Source organism: Pundamilia nyererei, unplaced genomic scaffold, assembly GCF_000239375.1.
Source record: "Pundamilia nyererei isolate P.nyererei 1_Seehausen unplaced genomic scaffold, PunNye1.0 scaffold00030, whole genome shotgun sequence".
Lineage (NCBI taxonomy): Eukaryota > Metazoa > Chordata > Actinopteri > Cichliformes > Cichlidae > Pundamilia > Pundamilia nyererei.
In genome coordinates, this window is record NW_005187431.1 from 2,479,585 (window position 1) to 2,497,770 (window position 18,186).

Sequence of the window (18,186 nt, forward strand, 5' to 3'; positions counted from 1 at the left end):
TGTGTGTGTGTGTGTGTGTGTGTGTGTGTGTGTGTGTGTGTGTGTGTGGGTGTGTGTGGGGGGTTTAACTTTCCTTCTCTTCTTTTGTGGCGTAAAATCTACACTCTCGCTTGATTTGGTAATCTATTTACTTTTGGATTCAAGCTGATGTTTATGGCTTATGGCAGGCACACACATGCAAACACACAAATCAAGGATATAGTCAAGTGGAATTAAAGTGTGACTTCCTACTTTTCTCCTAAACAAGTTAGTTTGCTTTGCTTTTTTTAGTTGGTTTCCTTTTAAAAAAAAGAATGAATTTTCCCTTCCAGACCTACTACACAGAAAACAACAGCCAGTTGTGCCAAAATATGTAATGTATTTATGTATGTCATCTATTCAGTTCCATATACATTGACTTGCTTGTGCAAATATACAAGACACACAAGTATAAGTGAAAACGTGCGCACTTGGTTTTTCCCAGAGTGACTTGAAATGGAGTGCAACATGTAGACTTCAGTTGGTAGATGAGTTAGCCAGATTTCTGTCTTTCTTTCTTTTACCATTAATTTGTGTTTGGGTGTGGGTGTTGTATCAGTGTGGGTGGATATGTCTCTGGGCATATATCTATCTGCAACTGTGGAAGGCTGTGCAGTATGTGTGTGTATGTGTGTGACTGCAAAAGTTAGGGAACATCAAAGAAAAATAGCTCGGACAGAAAGCAAATGGAGTGAAAATAGACTTTTTTTTATTTTGGCTTAATTTTGGGTAAAACCCCTAAATTAAGGTGATACAGATAATCAATTTTAAATAATGATCTTGCTCATGACAAAGCAAACTAGTTGGTAATTGGCATCACAAATTACATTTTCTTTTTTGTTTCTTTTTGTGGAATATGCAATGAAGTATAAGGATTTCGTGCCCCAAAGCATGCAAAGTGAAGTAGTACTCCCTACTCGTGTTCTGTTTAGCTATTGCTCATTTACCATAGATTCACTGACATTTAAAACATGAAGTGGAACAACAGCGCATTGTGAATAAAGTATGTCCGGGTCAGTGCGCTGTCAAATGCAGCAACACTGCTTCCAGTAATCGTTCAAGCAAGAAACTTAACGGGGTGTAGTCATGGTCTCATATCAGGCTTACAGCACAAACTTCACACATGTGCGCACATTCATACATATGTTTAAATAATGCATCCATGCGGTCCTCTGACAATAGATGAGATTGCTGGTAATTATGGTAATCCATAAGGACATTATGTGATGCATATGTCTAATTACACCATATGCATTGCAAAAATAGAAATGGGAAAATTAAAAGTTGATATCTCAATACAGCACACAGCACTGTATGTGTAAACTGGAAAGAGTTTAAGGACATCTTTAGAAAACATGCATCTTTATTACCCGTAAGCTCATTATGGTTTCTTGTGTGAATGTGTACTTGTGCATAACCATGCATGTGCAAGCTTGCTTGCATTTGCATCAGAAATGTGGGGCAGCATGAGCAAGTCTGTTGCTTTATTTCCAGTCTTTTTTTTTAGCTCCCAAAATGGAGCTCACGCAGTTCATGATTTTTTTTTGCCAGATGTTATGAGGCAAACAGACATGACACACTGTTGTTTGATCTCAGATCAGTGTATTATTTCATACCTTTTATTTCAGCTTTATTTCAGCTGCTGCAAATATGTTCCTTTGCACTTCCCTCTGTGACTGCAACATAGCAAAAAGGTCCCCTTTAAAGCCCTTAGTTAAACTAAAAGATGTTATGTATTTCAGCAATTTGGCCTGTGTTGCTTTGCTTATGATTCAAAATACCTCAAAATATAATTGGTCAGGTGTTTAATACTTTCATCAGCCAGTTTGTGAGGATATTTCATCATGGTTTTTTGTTGTTGTTGTCCTCATTTCCAAATTACTTTTTTTCTTTTATTGTATTTTTGTCCCAAAGCTGATTGAAGCTTGTTTTTAGGGGCCAGTTGATTGGTGTTGCATGGTCAGACTTCAGATACACTTGTACTGAATTTGACAGCTAGAGATTCAATTCTAATGAATAAATCATGTTTAACAAGCAATCCCATGTTGTTGTAGATGAAGAAAGCAAGTAACAGCACAGAGCATTGTATTATGTTCTGCAGTCTAAAAATATATTAAATGCTGGTTAGATGTTACTCATATTAGCAATGTTTTGATAGTAAGGGGTTGCTTGATTATTGATACAGAAATAGATCCCATGCCATACTTTACCTTTGAAATCAGTGACTACAAATTGCAAATTAATCACAAAATTCACTTTCGACTCCAAAAAATCGAAAATGTATTTCAGAGGAAAAGAAATAATACTGGGAATGGCTCAGAAGTCCCAATAATATTCAGTCCAAACACATCCAGTACTGTGCAAAACCCACTCATCATTTCTTTATATTTCGCTTCTAAGGAGCCAGAATTTCCAATAAGGTTTTCAAATGGCTCTTGAGCAGTAGGCTGTCTGAAGGTCTTTCAAAGTTTTTTTTGGCCATTACTTGGTTTTTTATTCATTTTTGGTGAATTACTTGTACCTGAGCATTTTCAGATGAATGTTGTTTGTTATGCAACTTAACACTGACCCATGGATCACTTAAACACAAAAAAGGCATCTACTAACTCGAAGGATGAATCAGTGTTGTGTCTACACATCAAAAGCCCAATTGCACATGACAATCGTACCTTTAGGCAATTTGTTGCCTTTGGCTTGTTTCATAGATAAAGAAATTGGAATAAATCTTTGCAACAGGTAGCGGGTAACAAAGTGTGACAGGCATAATTTGTATACCTGTAAATCTGGCATAGGTTGCCATGGTGTGCAGTGTAGCCCCAAACAAACAAAAACAAAACAATCAAACAGAAATAGTATTTGCATCAGATGAACAGTATATGAAAGTTATGTCGTTGAGAAAAAAAAAATCAAGGAAAGTTTTGACACAGGACTTAAAAGATACATCTGGTCCTTCAGTTGGTTCACCAAAGCCTCATCAGAAATGAAAACATGTTAAAGATGTTCATGTATTAGTTCATGTACTAATAAACTGTGACTGGAAAGTGCGGCGCATTGTGCTGTGCATTATGAATGAATGACTGCTGGTCCAAAATTTACCACAACCACTTTAGTGAGACTTAAAATCTAAAATAACAAAACCATAAATTATCCATTTTATTCTGCTCATCCGAATTTGGGCCGTGGGAGTAGCAGCCTAGGCAACGAAGCCCAGACGTCCCTTTTGCCACCTCCTCAGGCTACTTGGGGGAAACACAGAGGAATTAGATGTAATCTCTCCAGCAGGTCTACCCCATGTCCTCCTCCCGGTAGGACATGCCAGTTTAGAACACCTTACCCAAGAGGCACCCACCTGAGCTGGCTCTCTTCGATGTGGAAAAGCAGCAGCTCAACTCTGAGCCCCTCTTGAATGAGTGAACTTCTCTCCTCATTGCTAAAGGAAAGCCCATCCACCCCTCGGAGAAAGCTAATTTCCACCGCTTTTATCTGCAGTCTTGTTCTTTCGTCTTTAAAGAAAAATGATAGTGTCAACAACAAAGATCAGGCTGAGATTAGCAGATTTATGGGGTTCCTCAGCAATGATGCATCATCTGGTGCCAGATGGCTACATAACATTTAGGGCATAATAATTTACGTACATTGGGCATCAATTTAAATTTAAAACATTTAAATTAAATGACTGCTATGTTAGGTACCGACTAGTGACAATAGCAATGATTAAGTCTAGTGGACTAGTCATGGACATCCCTACTGCTAACAATTGAATACATTAACATTAGGTTAATGTTTACATCAGACTATTTGATGTATTTAGCTTCACAATTTACTAAATGCCTCTGATGAGTGTGAAGATCATTCTCAGGTGTTTTTAAAGCTGTACAGAAGTACTCAGTTCGAATAGCTGTTTGTGCTTTTTTGTTTTGTTTTTTATTTGTATACCAGCCCATTAGATAAGAGTTTCATAGCTACATAGCTAAAATACCAGAATGACTGTGTGTGTAATTTTCAGGCATCAAGTTTCTTCATCACACTTGTGTAAGTTGCCTCTTGGACCAGGATTGGCTTGTAGTGCTTGTAACTACTTGTAATGTCACAAATCCTGCTCATGGGTACTCCCTTTAAACTCTGATATTTGGTGAGCATAAATAAACTTTCAAAGATAAATTGCAAAGCAGACTTTCAATGTCAGCTCTGCACATACATCATTCATTACATCGAAGCTCCAACATCCAAGAGAAGTAATATTTACCAGAACCCAGTCATGCAACTTGTCAACAAGGACCACTAATGAGCTTACTTTAAAAAGAACATGTCATTAAATTTGCAGCAAGAGAAGCACAAATGCTTACCAATGCTCTTTCCCGCTCATGTATCGTATATGTATTTTATAGGGCAGCTTAAAGACATACGGTAGTAACACCATGTTTTTTTTTCTTCTAAATTTAAGAACTATTAACAGCTTTCCATATCTCTCATACTTTTTAATACCACCATCTTCTCCCTCCCTCTCTCTCAGCCTTCTACTCTTCCTCTAAGCCATCGTTCACAGACGAGGCTTAATTATTTATCGGCATGATTTATTTAGCTTTGCTCAACACAGGACCAGCAATCTTCATCCTGCTGTCTCCAACTTTCTCGTCCTCCCTTTTCTGTCCCTCCCCTCCTCATCTCCTGCTTTCCATCTCTCTCCAGCATCGGTTCCTCTCTCTTTCTTCTGGCTCTTTCAACACAGTTTAATCTCCTCTCACTGAACATTTCAAAATAACCTCATTTTCTTGGACTCATTTCCTACTTCGTATTCACCCAAACTTTGTGAGTCTCCAATCGTCTTTGCGTGTTCTTTCAATTTTTCTTATCATCTCCCACGTTTTTCATGTTCACCTGTTCTTATTCTCTTCCTTTTAATCAGGCCTGAAATTGATCTTTTCCCTCTTTGGAGCCTTCACTTTCTGTGTATTCTTTTTTTTTCTCCCCATAATATCCATCATTCCATTATTATTCCCTCTAGTTTTAGGTGAGACATCTCGAAATGGTTTTAGTAATTAAATTTTGTGAATGTGTATGTGTGAAAGTGTGTGTCTTTTCTCTGACATGGCAGGTTCTAGGACTTTGGTCCAACTCCACTGTTTCTTTATTCTGTCTTTATTTATTTTGTTAAAACGCATGATGGAGTGCAATAAAGAGAAAACATGAGGAAGGAAAAATGGGGATAAAAGAAAAGCTTTTTAATGCTTGGGTGACTAAACCTTTAGGAAAAAGCATACACCATTTATTTCCTTGTCTTGATTCGAGCTGCATGACTTCAAATACCAGTGTCCATTCCTAACTTCCATTTGTTCATATTAGTAACATGTAAGTGCTGTTTCATACTCAGTCTGTCTTTTCCTTTGTAATTGGGTGGGTTTCCTGGAGGTCATAAGGTCACCTCCTTTATGTTTTTTCTTCTTCTTTTTTTAAAAGAATGTGCTCATCATTTAATCTCTCGTTTTTCTCATTCTCAAACCCTCCTGCCTGCAATGGGATGCTCCACTCCTTCTCCTTCCTTTCCTCTCTCAACCCTCATCCCCATGTCGTGTCTTTTTGTGCGTCATGTTTGTGGGTGTTCGCAGTGCATGGGCTGTGGGAGGAATGGTCGTCATGGAGTCTGTGCTCTGTGACCTGTGGGCGGGGCTCCAGGACACGAACCAGGAAGTGCATGGACGGCAGCGGGGCTGTAGCTTGTGGACGGCCTGAGGTTCAGACCAAACTCTGCAACATAGCAGTGTGTCCTGGTTAGTACCATCCCCATTAACATGATACACCAAGACTCTCTCTCTCTCTTGCTGTATTAAACTTGACATTTTTTGCCTCTTCAAAGTTGCAAAAGTAGAACATTACCACATCACTGTCATAGCTCCTGAATTTCCATCCACTTGCCTGCATAGTTCATGTTCGTCTAACTGACCAAATGTCTCTCTTCGATTAAATCAAGCCAAAGTCTGCTTTGACATCATCAAAGCTTCTGAATGGGAACAAACTGTTCAACTGTGATAGCACGGTGGATTTGTGGAGGCAATGTGTTTGTATTAGTTAACCACTTTGATTCAAAGTAAAATATCTCAGCTACTCAAAATACCGAATGAATCTTTCTGGCATTTTGTGTCCTTGACTTTGGTGATTGTTTTTTTTTCTCTGGAATCCCACCAAGCCTCGAGTGACAGTTGTGGTCTTGAATAAAACATCCTTACAAATCTTAAATGGAATATCCTGAAATTTGGTGCAGAAATTTATGTCACCCGCATTTACACAACTCACAGTTTTTCACAAGGCAGAGAGTACTTTGTGATGAAGTTCTGAAAGTTAATACGCTTCTCTCAGCATCAGTTGCTAAACTAACGCCCCTGTCCCACAGGTCTAGAGATTAGTATGTAACCATTTGGCAACCATCAGTGCATATTTCATGACCATGGTTGCTGCACCAAATGCTTCCTTGGTGGTTGCTTTGGTTGCCAACAGGTTGATGCAATTGCTAGTAGTTTCTATCAAACATGCCAACTTGTCTGAAAACTATGGGTGACTGCTGCAATCTGCAAGTTAACAAAGCATCACAAAGAGGTTTATGATGCAGTACTCTACTTGTAACAAGCTGTCACGTGCTAACAGCTAGCAACCACCAGCAATCACTTGTCAGCTAGTTGGGAATTTTTCCTAGAACTAGACATTACTAGGAGGGCAGTGTCAGTGGGTCTCTAGGCTTGTGCAAATGAGGCCTAACATGGTAAACAATTTAAAAGGTCTCAAAATGTCTTTGTTTGCATGCTAGCGTGCTGACCATCATGTTTTGCTCCTCTGAGCATCACAGTGACTGTGAGTATTAGTCTTGCTTTAACCAACACTTTTTCATAGAAATTCTGTTTGTAATTGAATTTACGTGTAATGCTGTCACAAAGTGAATTGTATTCAGAGGCAGTTTTGTTTTGAATGTACAGTTGTATTAAAGTCGACTGGAGGAGGTTGGATTGATATTTTGGTGGATTAATTTGATTGTCAATTAACATACTGAATGATTTGCACATTGCTAAAATACATTTTCACAGTTTCCCCTCAGTAGAGATTTCAGTTCTGTTTACGCCTGTGGTTATCCATGGGAATTAAGTCCACATTTCCTTTCAAACTTTCACTTATAGAACCGTAGACTAGAAGTCTGTGTTGGACCGGTGTGCTTCTTCCACGGCTGACTAAGTTTAGATCGTCGAACAACCCGACCGTGTAACTCTTCTATAATTGTCTCTAAAACTATCTATTAAAACTACACTTTGTCAAAAACTGTTAAGACAGCATTTCGGCCCCAGCTAATAGGGCTGTTAAGGATAATCTGGCACAGACTGTCCAGTAGAAACATCTTCATCGGGTTGCCAGTGGAGTGAAGCCGGATTCTCCAGCAACTGAAGCCCTATTGCAGCACACTCTGAAAAAAACGGTGGGACAAGATAGGAGCAATAATTTCTGTAGCTTGTCACACTACAGGCTGTACCTTTGCCAGTACCTTTGTCAACTGAGACGTAAATATGTAAAAATAGGCTGTAGGTAAACTTTGGTTATGCATATTGTCTCTGTGCAGTTTTAATTTTCTATTCCAAGTGTCCCCTTTAGGGGAAAAAACACTTTGGAAACACCGACATTAAAAAGGAATATTAATTTCAGCGATTAAATTTGCTCTGGCTTTTTGTTTCAGACTTTAAATGGATTCTGTGTTGGAGTAAAGGAATTAATGGATACACAGACATTAAAACATAAGACAGTTTATAACAAAAATGCTGTCAGCTTTCTGAATAATAACCTTTTTCTTCCTGAATTAATTTCAGTCCAAGTGAGAGTGTGTTTGCTTAGTGTGTAATCACTCACAGCCTGAGCAATTATCACAGTGTAAGTGCTTTTTATTTAAGACTGCTAAGGCAAAGAATTCTATATCACTTTCCCCTGGACTTTGAATCCATATGCCTTTACATTTATGTGAGTGATGCTGGAGCCAGAACCTTTTCCTGCATCCTAAACAATATTTTTGGATATTTACTTGTTTTTTTCCCTCTTTATTTTCAAAAGCAGAGGTTTTGCAAGGTTAATATTTAAATAAAACAAACTGTCCCCCTTGCCAGACAAAGAGGCTGCAAAGTTAAAAAGAAGGAACAGGGAGACATCGTAATCTAAAGTATGGCCTCCAGGATGTTTTGCCAAGCTGTTTTGGGAACAGTGATGGAAAGAGAGGGTTTGGGAGAAAGGGTGTCTTCCTGCGAGGCCTTAAGGAAATCTTTGTGTATGTGAACGTGAGAATCTATCACAACAGATTCAGCCTGCTTTTGGGAGTTCAAAGTCAATGGTCCTTTGAAATCATGAATACCAGCATAGGCCTTTTGGCACAAACAACCATGCATACAGAATAGAGCTTTGATGGATTGTGTGTGTGTGTGTGTGTGTGTGTGTGTGTGTGTGTGTGTGTGTGTGTGTGTGTGTGTGTGTGTGTGTGTGTGTGTGTGTTTGTGCGTGCGTGCATGCATGTCTGTGTACATGTGGGTGCATAGTTGTGTGTTTCCCTCGATAATTTGATCTCACTGCAAACCATATACTTAATCCTCACGCTATGAGCTGTTGCATGTCCTGTTGTGTTTATGCTACAGTATATTAAACCAATTTCTTACCTCTTCACAGTGGGTTGTCACTTAGGCAGTCACATGCTAAGCTAAGCTTACATATCAAACAAGTGCATACATATGTGGGCAGAACTGCAAATGTAAATGTGGCAGCTGTTGCATCATATGAAGACAATCAACGGGGTATTATTAAAGTCAGCAGACATTTTCATGGAAGTAATTCATTTGGTCATATCAGACCTTTTTGAGCAAACATCAAGTACTAAAAAAAACCTGTGTAGGCAGAGAGCTGGCTGGAAATTGCCTTTAAGTTCTTTGACACCTCCTTTTCTTTTTCACAACGTTAACAGTTCAGTTCATAGCCAAACATATGCTGGGATTAATTGCTATGTCTTAATTACAGGCAAATTGATAGTTTCTTTCTTTGGCAAGAGCTCCCTCTTAACAGAGAGCTGCCATCCAGCTTTTTTAGTATCAGTGCCGATAAGCTGATTGTGCTTTGTGTGTTAACACAATGCTGAGATATATACGATAGCAATCCTTACAAAGAAGTAACACTTCGACAGAAAGATATGGACGGTCTGAAAATGTGTTGGTGTTTGTGTCATTTTCTTTTTTCAAATGTTGTTTTAGAAAGGTAACACTTCCATTAATCAGAGCAACTTCTAAAAACATCACATTTGCAATGCTTCTCCAGGTCACACTTTATTTCCTTTATGTCATCTCCGCGACACAATGCAGACCCACGCCCGTTGGAACACAGTACAAGTGTCGCCTGGCGTGATTGACCACTTTACCAAGGAGAGCTGGCAATGCCTTCTCACTTGGGATAGCCAGACAAATACATTTACAGCACTGTACTTCACTTTCTCTGCTGCTTAATGCCCCGGAGTGTAGAATGTGTGACTCAATATATCATTTCGAGCAAAGAGTTCTCACTTCGAATTGTAATTCGTGTAAATACAGAGACAGAAGAAGTCCATACACAACAGATAGATATATCTACTTGTCCGCTGCAGTAGTTAAAAATACGTTTTCTGCCTATCAGATATTATAGAAGCTTTATACAGAGAGACATTTCTTTATATTTTGTTAGGAGAATGAGAAATATGTGGAGCAATTTATTGAAGCGTGTACAAAAATACATGGAACAAACAGAGTTTATAAAATTATAATGAGCTTGAAAGTCAGTATTTTGCATGGCCACCTTTATTGTTCAGTAGAGTCTGAACTCTGTTAGCCAAGTGTTCTTGTAATTTCTTTAGGTTGCATCCAGGAATAGTTGATGGTGGTTCAAAATCTGACCATACTTTTCTGCTTTCCTAATTCCATCAGCTTTTTGTTTTTACAAGACCCCCAAAATTACTGACTGTAATGCAGCCAAAAACCATGACAGAGTTGCCACTGTGTTTTAAACATGGTTATAGATAATCAGTGCTCCCATTTCTCCCCTCGTCCTAAGTTTATTGACAATGAACTAAACGGAACTTCATTCTATAAGACCACTTTTAGTCCAGTTCTGCTGAAATTCAGTGTATCTCATTGAAAGCTTCTTGACACTTCTTATTTCATCCTCCACTTGTTTAGTTTCCTCATTTTTTTTAAGGACACGCTGCGCACCATACCGAGATATGTCTGTTAAGGTTCTCAATTATCCAGGTCATCATAGTCTCAAGAGCTTGTAATGTTCAAATAATTATAAAAAAGTGGAGTTTACGCTGAAGCAGAGCGTAAGGTGTTCCAAGTGTTCCATTTCTTTCCAAGCTCCTTACACCATACCGAGATGTGTATGTTTTCATATAATGACTGAATCGCCCTGCTGGTGCAAAAATGTTATCTTTGGCATTTTTTATAGATTTTATGCTACTGTGTCTGTGACACACTACTAGTAAAAAAGTGACTAAAGATAGAATTTAAAAAAGGTCTTTGTTAAGTTTTCTCTTCAACAAAAACTGGTTTAACCGTCTTGAGTTCGGAGCCTTCTTATTCTTGAATCGTTTATCAGCCCCTGTTAACTATCCATCCATCCATCCATCCATTCACTTCCGCTTATCCTTTTCAGGGTTGCGGGGGGGCGCTGGAGCCTATCCCAGCTGTCATGGGGCGAGAGGCGGGGTACACCCTGGACAGGTCGCCAGTCTGTCGCAAGGCTAACACACAGGGACAAACAACCATTCGCACTCACATTCATTTGCACATTCACACCTAGTGACAATTTGGGTTATCCAATTAACCTATCCCCACAAGCTGCATGTCTTTGGACGGTGGGAGGAAGCCGGAGTACCTGGAGGGAACCCACGCAGACACGGGGAGAACATGCAAACTCCACACAGAAAGACCCCGGCCTGATGTTGGAATTGAACTCAGGACCTTCTTGCTGTGCGGCAACAGTGCTAACCACCGTGCCACCGTGCAGCCCCCCCCTGTTAACTAATGCTCACCAAACAAACTCTTGAACTATAACGTATAATGTTTTACTAGAGCTGACTAAATCTGTCATTAAATATTATATATTTTAAAGCTACTTTTTCATTTTCTGTTTAGATCATTTTCTACATACTAATAAGCATTGGTACTAGAGTGCAGTTTAGTCAGAAGAGCTCTGAAAACGCTATGCAGTGTACTTCCCCAAGGCTAAATGTGGTTGCTTGGGACCGTGTTTTATTCTGTATCCTTATGTAATCTGTAGGGAGTGAAACAGAGCTAAAAGAAAATATTAGATTTAGTTATGTGGCCAGAAACGCCACCTGAGTATGAATGCCAATGCAAATGTCTGTCTCCTGGATGTGTAAATACCGCCTTGTTTGATAGTGCACACTCCTTATCTAATTTCTTAGCTGATAATGTCAGTTTAACCTTAACGGTTTATTTTAGTGTCCAAAATTGTCTCAAAAACCAATTAATGTGACAGTTTTAGCAGGCAGCAGTTAAATCATTACACATCATTAAGAATTCAAATTTGTGCAAAAGCACAGCTCAGGTCCTTCAATAATTCCAGCTGGAGGCAACACATTATTGTTTTACATAAGTGACACTGACGCCAACAAAAGGAGGCATTGATTTATTACTCCATTTCAATTATTATTTTTCAGGATTGTGTGTGCTTGCGTGAAAGAAGTGGTAAAGCATTTGTTTAGAAAATAGCAATTGACTATTCCGTGCAATTAAATGCGGCGTAAACCAAACAGAATTAATGTGACAGTGTAACAATAAAAACCTAGTTAAATTGGCTCTTTCATGCTGCTGCTGCTGCAGGTAAAACAAATGCCCAGATATTATCTGTTTAGGACAATTTAACTGCAGTAATAATACAGTTGAACACAACCTTTTGTTAAACAGCTAAAAACTAGCACATTGTCAGAGAAGATTTTGGCAGTTGCTTTTGTGATTGAAGTTTCTGAAATTGTAGCGCTTTGACAAGTGTCTCTGCGTTCAGAAACATAAAGGAACATGGCTACAGGCTAGTAATTGGGTCCTCTGTCAGTTCTTTTTCGTTTTATTACAAAGATTTCTAATCAAAAAAGTGTTTTATTTATTTATTTTTTCTGCGACACAGATCTTCAAAGTTGAATCTATAGCTCTCTTTGAAGACGATGACGTGCCAAAAAAATCTTATCTGCTTGTTTGGGGTTTGGTTAATGTCATTTTATTGTATTTGAATATTTCATCTGACAACTCAATTACTCCCAAGCAACACTTCCTTTTCTAGCACCCATTAGAATGGACAGCAGGGGCTTTGATTACATCGATGCGTGTCGTCAGGCTTCGGTTAAGCTGTCCGACAGGCAGTACTTCATTGTGTTTGAATTATTATTATTTCTATCTGTTTCCGCACAAACACCAGTCAATAGGATTCTCTTTTTAATAATACTGTGTGAAAATCCAACCAAATGCACTTTGTGTGAACTCTTTTAAAACAAAGAGTGGAAGAAATTGCATTCAGCTTTTTTTTGGTTTTTTTGTAACAGATTGAAATATTTAAAATGTCCATTAAAATGGGAGGTGCACTGTGTTTGTTTGTTGCTATTTATGGGAAGCCAAATAGCTTCTGTAATTTATTTGCTGTTCATCCTAACTCATTGTATATTCTATTCAGCGTGCTCACTTTATCTGCCTTGTCTTTTTCCTCCCTCTCTTCCTCTGTGCCTTCCTTTTCACTGACAATCATTGTCTTTTTTTCCATCTCTCTTTCTTTTTTTCATTTCTGATCCCTCTTTAAAAATCGTCATCCCTTCACCCTCGTGCATGCTCCCGTGTCTCTTTATCTTCTCGGATCTGTCTCCCGCTCCAGTGGAGGGCCAGTGGTCAGACTGGGGGCCTTGGTCGAAATGCAGCGTGACTTGTGACACAGGGACCGAGCAGAGGCAGAGGCGCTGTAGCCCATCGGTGCACGGCTGGGCTGAATGCAAAGGCCCCCATCAGGAGAGCAGAGAATGCACCAACCCTTCGTGCTCCGGTAACACAAATTAGTATTCACAGTCACATGCTCTCAGATGGCATTATGCAAACGCAGAACATGCATTATCTAAAGGCATCCACATGGTTGTTTTTCTGATTCATATTCCACACATGAGTAATTATTGGGTTGGGACCTAATTTGGCTTATGAGTCTGTTTCGACAGGGGCCCCAGAGAACAAAAATACTAGGGTGTTTAATGAGCCTGGGCCCAAGAATGGGCTCGTATTGACTTAATTTCTCACACTAATAAAAAAGCTTTAGACTTGTAAGTTAAATTTACTACTTCATTCATAACTGTCATTTCTTTTTCTTTTTTTTTTCTTTTGCAATGCATTCCGGTACTTACATCTTCACTGGTGGGGCTCTTCCTCTTGCACTAGGTGGAGGTAACTGGGGCAGCTGGAACCACTGGAGTCTCTGCAGCAAGACGTGTGACTCTGGATGGCAGCGGCGCATCAGGATGTGCGAGGGCACTGGATTGCAAGGCTACCCCTGTGATGGCTTAGGAGAGGAGGTCCGGTCGTGTAATGAGAAAAAGTGCCCTGGTCAGTAGCTTGAGTGTGCGTTACAGACAGAGGGCTTCAGTATAATCTGTATAACCTTTTCATGCCCTAGTTTTTGTCTTTCACATTTTTCCTTTGTTTTTACGATGATTTCGTGGTATTTTTGAAGTTTAAAAGACTGCGTGTGTGTGCCAAAATTGCACTTGCACACTACCTATCGAGCAGAATGGAAGCAATTCCAAGAGATTAACAGCATACCCAAAAGCTACCTTCGCACTTTTAGAGCTCTTCACATCCTTTTCTGTCCTTTGCCTGTCTTCATGTCAGTTCACATACCCGTCCGTCTTCACCTCTTCATTGATTTTGCATTTTTCCCTTGTATTGCCTTCTTTTTATCCTCTCTGTTTATCTGTGAGTTATTTGCTTTCTCCTTATATCTCTCCTGTTTAACATTTTTTTCAAAGCACTAATCTCCCTTACTCTTTGTCTCTCACTTACTTTATTTCCTTCTATGTTTCTCTCCCTGGTGGAGGGCAGGATGTTCAACGGTCCGCTTGGTGCTATTTGTCAGTGTCAGCCATTGCAGGAAACACTGTGGTTTTTAATAAGTACGACTCCTAACTGAAGCTGTGCATGTGTGTTGGTGTATATATATATATATATATATACATACACATATATGTATGCAAGTATATTTTCAGTGCGTGTCACTTGTGTTAGCACTGAGACTTGACGAGTTGCAAATGATGAACTTTTGAGTGGAGCCTCCATCATGACCTCTTTGTTTTTAGTAGCTCTAAAGCTTTTTTACACTAGACGAGGATCTTTTCTGTTGGCATTGCAGGGGGAACATCACACATTTTCTCCATCTTCGCTCTCCGTCCCTCTTCATCTCTCTGCATCTGCCTCTGCCAACCCTAGTGTGCCCCCTCGGAATATCTTCAGAGCACCCAGCTCCCCCTCCCCCTGCCTGTTTTTTCATCATGGTTATGAAAGAGAGGGAGGGGTGGAAAACAGATGAATAAAAAGAGGGGGTAAGATGAAGAGGGAATGAGATACTGTACTGAGGCAATGACACCGACAGAGAGCTCTGAGAATGTACAAGGGAATAAGATTGGGAGCTGCTGCAGGAGAACATTGATTTGAATCGTGTTTTTTTTTTTTTGTGCTTTGCTTCTGTCTGTCTCCCTTTTTTTTTATTTCTTCTGGTTCGGCATGTGTGTGCGTGCGAGTGCGTGTTTGTGTGCGTGTTTTTTTTTTTTTTTCTGTTCTACTAGGCTTGACTTCATTTTGCTTTTTTTTTCTATGTGTTTCTCACTTTCTTCTATAGCGCCTCATGAGATATGCAAAGACGAGCATCTCCTCTCGATGTCATGGAAGAGAGCCTCAGCTGGAGAAACTGTCTACAACAAATGTCCAACGAATGCTACTGGTCAGTCACATTGCAGGCTTTTAGCTAATAATGCACTCAGCTCAAAGAAGAAGAAATTTTGTGAAATTATGTCACAGCAACCAAAACAGTGAAAAAAGTTATTCAGTAAAATGAAATCCAAATATTATAAAACAAACAGGTTAAGATAAATGTTGTATAGAGATGAGATGGTAAAGATTTCACGTGTCTATCCTTGTGGCAGCAGAGCACCTCTTCATCAGGTGATGGAGGAATCCAGACAATGTGTTGCTTTAAACCAGATTAAAACAGAACAGTGACAATGTGGATATAATCCAAGAAAAAGCAATTCAGAAACACCTCCTTGCACCAACATGTGTGGGATTACACCACATTTCAATCATAACTGGTGCAATGCCCCCACGTTTCATCTCAGCTCAGAATAACATTCCTGTCCACCTAAAAAGTCCTGAAGTGACGTACGGTCACGCTGTGGTGTGGGAAGTTTGAGTGTGGCACGTCAAGGGCTCAAATCAGATCGCCTAGGTTGTCCTCATTATTGCCCAATCACCAATGAAACCACTGTCATTTCCTCTGTAGCTTCACCAGGATTACATGGCTCAGTCCAGGCAGTAATACGAGCTGGTTAAGATTTGGGAGCTGTGCAACAGGCTGCCAAGCAGCATCGTGACAAGGGGAAAAAAAAAAAAGCATATTGCAATCACAAGTTTCTTTACACAACTCAAGTACCAGAACTGTTACAAAAATGTCCAAGCGAGAAGCTTAAAGAAATCTCCAGTAGGAGCAACAGAGGTTTGTTAGCATCACGAACATGTGGGCATGTTGTTTTTAGCAATGGTAAAGTTGCAGCAGAAGAACAGAGATTGGCTACTTAATGGAAAAAAAATCTCTGTGATAATTAACTTTGGAAGTTTGTGAGCCTCATGTACATACAGTAGCACTTCCTGATTAGGAAAGGCAGAGCTACAGTCAAAGCAATATCTGCTAAAGCTTATACTGTAACACAGGGCTTGCAACTCTCTATGCATGTGCTATGAGACATATACTTGTACCTTCTTTCTCAAGGTTGCTCACTGCCTGGAGAAATGTCATGGAAAAATAAGGAGAAACTTCAAAGTCAGCTTTTTGTGATTTAAAAAAAAAAAGAAAAAAAAAGGTTAACTTGTATTTTTAGTCTTAACATCTGGCTTGTTCCAAATTCACCATCGTCACAGGTCTATAAGTCAAAATAGCTCATTCTCTTGATTGACCAGGTTTACACAGAGCTGTTTGTGAGGCAGTTGTGTGCATGATGATGCAAAGTAAGTGGATTGGTAAGTCATATTTGAGCTTTTTACAAATAAATACAGATGAGTTGTCACAAAACCATTATTAGACTAATAAAAAAGGGCTGATTTACAAAATAATTGTGGCTACAGTCAACCAAAGCGCCTTGAACGTCATCAGGACAGTTCTGCTCAACCAGATGTCAGCCTGAGTTCTGCCTGCGATCAGATCTGGCTTCACAGGATGGAGAGGCTAATACTGAGTCAGTTTAAGGCTTTGAATTTCAGCTTTAAGGTCTTCTTTATTGGAGACAAGTCTCTGATCTCCAATGGCATACCAGATATCCAGACTCTTTTCAGGGGTCAGAGCAGCATTTACGTTTTTCTCCTAGAAGTCAGAAATAAAGAACATTCAACATCCCAAATGGATGGATGAGGCTCTGAGATACACCGCTGATAATCCTGGATCTGGTCCTCTCGTTATTGGTAAAGCTTTCTGGAAGACATCTGACGTCTTTCTAGTCCAGGATTCATACAGCTCAAACATCTGCTCCTTGACGTGCTCAGGGGGAAACCAATCCTCCATCCACAACTGGAGGAAGTGAATTGTCCTGCGTTATCTGTCATGTTTTTGATAAGGAGAATGTCAATGACGAGTGATGAATCTCCTGTGTTCCTTGTTTTTCTTTTCTGATCAGCTGCTTCTTTGCTTATATTGATGTTCCAGATTTTTCATCAAGCTGCTCTGGAGATGTGTCACAGCTTTGCAGGTGTTACAGAAGCAAGCTTTCTTCTGGTTCTTCAGAGTTACTGCACAAATGAGCACACACAGATTTAGCGGTTGTTGCTGGTCAAGCTGTGACGTGTTGCCCAGCTGGTTGAGCCACAGCTAGATGAGCAGAAAGAAAGGATCTTTGTACCAGCTCACTGCTGATGAAACTCTAGGGTTCAGCTCTCTTTGGGTTAAACGATTTGTCAGAATTCATGTTCTAGAAACAATTATCTGCAAACTTTGCAGTTCTTTGAAGGAGGTGCTTTTCAGTTAAATTGAGGTCAGTGTAGGCTTAAAGCAGCATTAAACAATGCAAAACCTAATGAAATGAGGCAGACCTAAAGTGGTTTGTACTTGGAGTGATTCTAAACAGAGGTATTGAACCAGCTGGACCAAAGACCAAAGATTGTACCATCTCAGAAGTTTCTATAGTGTGATGTGATGTTTTGTACGCATGTTCATTCGATGTTTTTCTAGCCACGCTGACATGTCAAAGCACTTGAAACAGTGTACCAATCTTATCCATCAACAGAGCACTAAATACATAAAGTACAAGCCGTATATATGTACACTAATGAAACATCATAAATCACTTCATGCATACAGGTGTCTGTGGATCAGAATATTATATTAATCCTTGAGGAAATTATGTAAATACAGACTTTAACATGGTTAAGGCAGACTTAAAGCTGAGTGATTTTACAGTGGCTTGCAAAAGTATTCGGCCCCCTTGAACTTTTCCACATTTTGTCACATTACAGCCACAAACATGAATCAATTTTATTGGAATTCCACATGAAAGACCAATACAAAGTGGTGTACACGTGAGAAGTGGAACAAAAATCATACATGATTCCAAACATTTTTTACAAATAAATAACTGCAAAGTGGGGGTGTGTGTAATTATTCAGCCCCCTTTGGTGTGAGTGCAGTCAGTTGCCCACAGATATTGCCTGATGAGTGCTAATGACTAAATAGAGTGCACCTGTGTGTAATCTAATGTCAGTACAAATTAGAGGTGGACCGATCCGATATTACGTATCGGTATCGGTCCGATACTGACCTAAATTACTGGATCGGATATCGGAGAAAAATAAAAAATGTAATCCGATCCATTAAATATCACGAAAGCAC

At 39.5% G+C, this 18,186-nt stretch overlaps 1 protein-coding gene across 5 annotated transcripts in view; it reads left to right on the forward strand.

The window, feature by feature from the left end:
• The window catches only part of adgrb2 (adhesion G protein-coupled receptor B2), a 249,234-nt gene that overhangs the window by 121,409 nt on the left and 109,639 nt on the right, over positions 1-18,186 (forward strand). For all 5 annotated transcript variants that reach the window (XM_005728839.1, XM_005728843.1, XM_005728840.1 and 2 more), the window contains exons 5-8: positions 5,625-5,786; positions 12,934-13,098; positions 13,482-13,646; positions 14,935-15,036. In XM_005728839.1, coding sequence (XP_005728896.1) covers positions 5,625-5,786; positions 12,934-13,098; positions 13,482-13,646; positions 14,935-15,036 — 594 coding nt within the window. The remainder of the gene's footprint in view (positions 1-5,624; positions 5,787-12,933; positions 13,099-13,481; positions 13,647-14,934; positions 15,037-18,186) is intronic.